This window comes from Halichoeres trimaculatus, unplaced genomic scaffold, assembly GCF_033239565.1.
Source record: "Halichoeres trimaculatus isolate MK-OKI-2021-1 unplaced genomic scaffold, fHalTri1.1 fHalTri1_scaffold_4, whole genome shotgun sequence".
NCBI classification, from domain to species: Eukaryota; Metazoa; Chordata; class Actinopteri; order Labriformes; family Labridae; genus Halichoeres; species Halichoeres trimaculatus.
In genome coordinates, this window is record NW_027437182.1 from 39,755,459 (window position 1) to 39,762,614 (window position 7,156).

General features: G+C 42.9%; 1 protein-coding gene across 1 annotated transcript; it reads left to right on the forward strand.

The window, feature by feature from the left end:
* The first annotated feature begins 3,007 nt into the window (after positions 1-3,007).
* Positions 3,008-5,647, forward strand: LOC141789327 (uncharacterized). Its single transcript, XM_074668704.1, has 8 exons — positions 3,008-3,022; positions 3,128-3,212; positions 3,296-3,430; positions 3,535-3,692; positions 3,793-3,904; positions 4,247-4,490; positions 4,712-4,864; positions 5,531-5,647. The coding sequence occupies exons 1-8, from the start codon at positions 3,008-3,010 to the stop codon at positions 5,532-5,534; spliced, it is 906 nt and encodes a 301-aa protein (XP_074524805.1). The 3' UTR covers positions 5,535-5,647.
* Positions 5,648-7,156: the final 1,509 nt, after the last annotated feature.

The window sequence follows — 7,156 nt, forward strand, 5'->3', positions numbered from 1 at the left end:
GATAACACCCGTTTTCAGGTATATATATTTTTTTGTATTTTTGGACCAAAGCATCTGTTGATTCCTTGCTGTGTATTGTCATTGGCATTTTGAGCGTTTCATGACCATTATTTTAAGATTTAAATAATATATGCAGCAGCATTAACTTAGTCCTCTCAGCTTTGTGGAACTGAACAGGATAGCTTGTGTGTTGAGACGGACCATTTTGATTTCTGACGATAGTCCCTGTCTTAGGTGACCCGTCCCGGGTTAATTCCTTCTCTAATTTTGATATTTGATGGTCACTTATGTCACATATGAGCAATAATATTGATGGAGCTGTGGGGATTTGGCTTCTCGCGCTGCTTCTCGCGCTGCTTCTTGCGCCGTTTTTTTTTTGTGGGATCCTGATCCCCCAGGGGCACATACGGACATGTCCTGCGATTTTCAGCCACATATTTGATAGCTGGGGACAATACTTGACAGGAACATTGTGTGCCAGGGTTGGGGCAGCTCTCATTGACAAGTGTGAGAGGCAAATGTTAATTCCAAGTACTGATATTAAAGGTGCTATGAGGAGACATATTGAAGAGACTATGAGGAGAATCTATTACCGGCAAAATAAAGACTCTGCTACCCATAAGCACATGCAGCGACTATCATAATGCTGCTTTCCAGTAACCTCAGAAATGGGAGTGACATTATCTCAGACTTATCGGCGTTCCAGTTGAAGTCAGAAAAAAAAAAAGCCAATCTACCGGGCTGTTGTTAGCACGCCCTGCGTTATTGTATAAAGAATGTGGTTATCACTATGGCAGCATTTTTGTAAATATAAATCTAACAATACAATGTATACAGCTGATCTACAGCAACATACCCCAGTCAGAAGTGCAAATAAATAGATTATTACAGGAGCTAAATGACTGTTCACACTCAGGGCATCCATCTTCCATTGTCACCTCAGGGGTGGTGAGGTTTCACCGAGTTCCCAGTAGGAAATTCAGACTTCAGGGGACGTTCCAGGTCCAGTTTCCTACTTTGAACTCAAAATTCATGACTACAACTGGAACGCACCACAAGACGTGCAGCCAAAAGATGTGTTTATTGTGGTAAATGCAGCTTGGACCTTCCTCAGAACTCTGCATTAGTACTTCACAACTTCTTTTTTCAACAACTTACAGGATGCAAAGCGACGAGGTATAAAAGGATAATGTATCTCTTTCTAGTTACGTGGCGGTAGTTATTGATGGGTGACAACAAGCAATTAGGGGAAAACTTAGTATCGTAGTTGTAGCCGGCTGTATATCGCCACTTACAGCCCAGTGCTCTAAGACATGTAATATAAATGATAAAATAATATGAATTGATATAAAACTCATCTTAAAGTGTGTATTTCCATCAGGCATAAATCTGAAAGTGAGACTTTTTTTGTGATAACTTAGAAACTCCTCATAGTCCCTTGAAAGAAAAAATGAGGATTGCTGTGGAATAAAAAATATTTGTTCATGAGACAGTTACTAGTGCACTTCTGTAGATTTACTAAGCCGATAGGACTACTTGAACCCTTAAAGGTTTCAAAGATGCTGCGTAAAGATGCAGAGACAGCTGCCAGAGGCAAGAGGAGCATATTGCATTTTTTTTTAACAAATCGTCAGCCACCCAGCAAAAGAGCTGGGACAGAAGAAGAGCAGTTAGGAAGGACAGAACGGCAGGTGGCAGAGCAGCAGAGAGATAAGCAGGAGACATGGCAGCAGAGAGAAAAGCAGCAAGCAAAACAGCAGGAGGGAGAGCAGCAGAGAGAAAAACAGCAAGCAAAACAGCAGGAGGGAGAGCAGCAGAGAGAAAAACAGCAAGCAAAACAGCAGCAAATGGAGTAGCAGGAGACAGAACAGCAGAGAAAACAGCAGCAGAGAGGAAGACCACAAGAACAGTGGCCTGGGAAGTGTAAAGCCATGTGTGGAGCTGCAACATATAGATGCATCTTTAAGAAGGAATGGACCACAACATGGTCATTAATCACTAGAGGAAGCCTTGGTACTCATTTCTGGTGCTCTGTTTGTCGTGTGGAGAACTTGTGTTGCCACCAGGGAGCTACAGATATTGTGCAACACATAAAGAGCAAGAGCCACCAGGGAAAACAACAGGCCCTACAATCCACGGCTACCTTAGACATGTTTTCTGTGTCCACCCTCTCTGTTGGAGGGATGTCAGATCAAGAGGCTAAGGTATGCTATGTGCTAACCCTGTCTTTTTTAGGTTTTGTATATCTGTGTTGTATTTTCCAGTCTAGTTTTCTAGACGAGTACAATTATTTAAACTTAAGTGTATTCTTTGGGAAGTACTCGTATATTTTTGTCTTACAGACAAGGAGGGCTGAGGTCCAATTGCAGCAACACTGGTGCAGCACAATGTGCCACTTGCTGTTGCTGACCATCTTGGGCCTCTAATGAAAGAGTGTTTCAAAGATTCCAAGACAGCCCAGGAGCTCAGGTGTGTCAGGACCAAGACTTCTTGTATAGTCAACCAAGCGCTGGCACCACATTTCATGAAGGAGTTGGTGATGCAAATGAGGGAAGGACCATATACCCTCATTACAGATGGATCAAATGACACAGGTAAACCATTCAGCATGATGTTTTTATTCTCCACAATCTGGCATGATTTAGTTTATAACTGTCTTTTTCAAAGGATGGGAGGCTTTGCATGCTCTATATGCTGTCATTGCAGGAGTAGAGAAGATGAACCCCTTGACTGTCCGGGTCTTTGTAAAAGATCAGGTTGTGCACCGCTTCCTGGGGATGTGCACCATGAGCGGAACAAGGTGTGGAACAGCAGACACCATCTTCAACAAGATAAGTTCCACCTTGGAAGAAAAGGGCATCCCATGGCAGAACTGTGTTGGCCTCTCTGTTGACAATGCTGCAGTGAATATAGGTTCACATAACTCGATTGCCTCTAGAATCCTGACAGAACACCCCAATATTTATGTCCATGGTTGCCCATGCTATGTAGTCCACAACACAGCTAAATGGGCTGTGGCACAGTTTGTGGATGTGAGTAAAGGCCTAACTGTACTAATGTGACTTAATAGTTATGTAGTGATTAGGTGCAGTATCTAAGTGGTTACAGTCTGATCCATACATTGCAGGTGTCCAGATTTGATCTGGAGGACCTGGTTATCGATGTTGGCTTCTGGTTCAAGGGCAGCACAAATCGGAAGGGGTACTTGACAGGTATGTAATTTTGACAGTGTTAATTAAAATATTGAAATACAATGATTTGAGTACAGTTAATTTTTGATTAATGTCTTTTACAGAATTTTGTGAGCTTCACGAGGCAGAGTACATGGAGATCCTCCAGCATGTCCCTGTTCGTTGGTTGAGCCTGGAACGCTGTGTGACTCAGATTCTAAGACTGTATGTACCTCTGGCCAGCTACTTTAAATCTGCTGGTATGGTCCCTCATTTCATTTTCATTATACAACTGCAACAAATTTGCTTCCAAAATTTGGTGTACTTGTAAAATTGCCAACCCCGTTTTGTTTTTAAATTAAAGATGACAATCAGGCGAGGTTCAGGAGACTTCTGGAGGCGTTCTCTGACCCCATGACGGAGGTGTACCTGCTGTTCTTCCAGGCCATCATACCAATATTCACCACATTTAACCTCCTGCTCCAGAGACAGCAATCTTCAATATTTTTATTGCATGATGAGGTACATTGAGAGGGTGGGATATGATTCTGTTGTGTTCTTTTGCTGTGAGCTTGTACAAGTGTCATCCACTGTTTTGCACCTGCAAATGTCTGTGTTGCAGATGACAAGCTTCATTCACAAGCTGTGTGTGAAGTTCACGGTGCCTACAGCACTGCAGGGCCCGAAACCTCTCCATGAAATTGCCTTTAAAAAAAAGGCAAACCATTTGCCAGGTCAGTTTTTGATGCATATCATCATTATTCTCTTTAATTATTGTTAATACTTCTAATGTTACAAATGATTAGATCAGACCCAAGAGAACCCCATGCTACACTTAGCCTTGTTTTCAGCCTTTTCTCATTTCATGAGCAGAAAAACCTGATAAGGTTGTACTAGATTTTTTCAGGGTAACTGGAAGCACAGCAGTAATGGAAGTTACATTTATCTATATCTTTCATTACTCCTGGACTTCTGGTTAGCCCAAACCACTGGACTTTATGCCCAGTGAGGTATGGTGATATATGATCAGCATGACCAAGCATTTCTGTTAACCTGATTTGCTGTGTCTTTCACAGGAAGAAAGTTGAACATTGGCTGCCTCACCACAGCTAAGCTCAACAGGCTCCCTGATAATGGAGACATCAGTCCACAGCAGATGGAGACATTCCATGACGCTGCACTGGCATTTCTTATCAATGCTGTGGACTATGCGTTGAAGAAGCTGCCCCTACAACAGGCCTTACTCATGCACGCCAAGTTTGTAGATGTCCGGCAGAGGTTCCAGCGTGCTGTAGAGGATGCCCTTTACTTTGTTGAGAGGTTAGTTTTCATCTGTTTCTGTTTGTTAAATGTCTTCCAATTGTATACTTAAGGTACCTAAACACTGGTGGAATTACAAACTAAGAAGCACATCAACAGACTTTTGTCTCTAAACACATGGGTCATCCTTTAATGGCCTCTTCTTTAATGCTTACTTCTTTAGACGAATGATGATGACTCAAAAACAAAAAAAAACTTGTAACTATTTTTTCTTATTTTAGGTTTCTCCACCTGCTATCATTCCACGGGCCACAGGAGCATGACCTTCTAAGTGAAGAGTTCCTGGAATACCAAACAATACAAATGCCACCCCTGCAGGACAAGACATTGACATGGAGAGGTTCTGGACTGAAATGGCATCCAGAAAACACAAGGTAAGAATCATTTCTGCACACCAAGATCTTAGTGGAAACAACCTTTAAAACATTATTGTTTCCCATTATTTCCATTCCTTTTCCTTTTAACAGATGTTGAGGATGATGAGTGGTTAATTTGTCTATTAATACATAATCATATACACCTTATTTAAAGTCAAGGATTAGTCAATATCTAAATGAACAAAAGAACAATTTCCAAAGTTTTGACAAAGCTGAGTCTAACAAGCATTTTTTTTTTTTTTTTTTTTTTTTTTTTTACCATAAGATGAAAATAAGGATAATATAATAACTAAAATGCAGCTCTGCTTACACCCCTTTAATTGGGATGAACTGATTATTGCATCTTGGTCTTACATTGAGAAATATACTTTTTTGGTGTGTCTGTGCACTTAAAAAATCTTGTTTGCAATCAATGGCCCACATTTGTGGGAGTACTTTGTGGTATAGAAAATATTGATTTTTGAAAAGAAACTAAAGGTTTTCTGTCAAATCTGAAGGGGTGTTTCATTTATGCTGAGTACTGCAGATGCATGACTGTCTATAGACAAAATTAACTATGCATCAACCTATACTTAATCTATTAAAGGAGAAAAAGAAGAAGAAAAAAAGCAACACCTGAGAGCTAATTTCCACTCTGGTCCATTCTTGGTTCATTCCTCACAGGTGACAGGAGTTCAACTTTTTCAGAGGCTTGCAAAGATTGCAAAGCTGGTACTGGTGCTGCCCCACTCAAATGCAGATGCAGAGCAGTTTTTTTCAGTGGTGGGACTGAACAAGACTAAGACCAGGAACAGCTTGGCGCTGGATGGAACCCTGTCATCAATAATGACAGTCAAGATGGTGGGCTTTGAGCCCTGCTTTAAGTGGGAGCCCTCTGCAGACATCATTAAGGCCTCAAAAAAGGCCACAAGCCAATACAAGCAGACACATAAGTCTTGAACACTAAAGGCTCTAATTTCGTAGACCAGGCGCAAGCGCAGGCGCACCTGCCCTGCGCCGGCCTTCGCAGCCCGGACAGGGCGTGACCTGCGCACTTTGCAAGTTTCCTGCAGTGCCAAGAGAGGCGCAGTCAAGGCGCAGAGGAGCGCAGAGTTGCGAGTCCACGCCTCCCTCCGCGCAAATGGCAGAGAGGGAGGAGAAAAGCCGTGAGTGGGTTTAACACAGCCAAGCACTGTCTTCACCAATCAAATAAGTGCCTCACCTCGCCTTTAAATGCCCTGCGGCCTGGGCCCTGTTCTACGAAGCAAGTTCAGTCTAGCGAGATAGCCTTGGAGCTACCTCGCTGAACTGAGCGCGGTAGCCGGTAATCTCGCTACACGGTTTTACAACGCTGGTTATCAACCTCATAAGTGGATCCAGCTAGGCAATGAGCGCGTGCACAGATATAAGGCGGAGCCCGCTGCATCTGACCAATCGTGAACTTGGAGCAGTCTGGAGTGTCAGAGCAGGCGGAGAGAGAAGGAGCGCATACTTCACTCAGGAGGAGCAGGAGGTGATCATGAGGAAGTATGACGAGGTGAAACATGTAATTAACGTTAAAAGCAGCACTGTCGCCGCTGCGAAAGCACGGAAGGAGTGCTGGCAGAAAATTGCTGACAGTCTAAATGCGTAAGTGTAGTGGTGTAGTGCAAATAAAATATTTTGTGCCATTCTCATCCTGAAATAGCACTGTTCACCATGCACTTTTACTGGAACATGCAACATATCTGATTTAGTTCTTACGTGAATTTATTCATTTTTTCATTCCTATCGTGTTTACATTTTTTGTGAGACATGTAGCCCACATGAGCCCTACATGAATTCCTGTCACAATTTTAATACGGGCGATAAAATATTGTCATGGAACAGAAGTGTTGGCATTGAAGATCTTATTACGGCAATGAGAGTTCTTCATTCCCTTTAACTACCGTTAGAAAGTGTCATGTACTACCAACCCCTCCCTGGAAAACCGGTAACTTTCATCATCCGAAAAAGAGAGTGGGTCGGGCTCCGATGTCCACGGGATCCTCTAAGAACGGACAAGCCATTTTTTCGTGAGGGCTCATTGGTCAGTGGGCGGGGTTTTTATAATCCGCGAGTTCAATCTGGAACCTAACCTGCCCTGGAGCAGGTTAGCCGTTCAGTGTACGTTGCCATGGAGACTCGCCTCGCTGAGGAGTGATCCCGTGTCGTAGAACAGGGAATCCGAAACCTATCCTCAAAGCTACCTCGCTAGGCAGTAATCCTGCTTCGTAGAACAGGGCCCTGATGTTAAGGCTGTTTATTGTTTAATTGTAAGATGTGCATCAA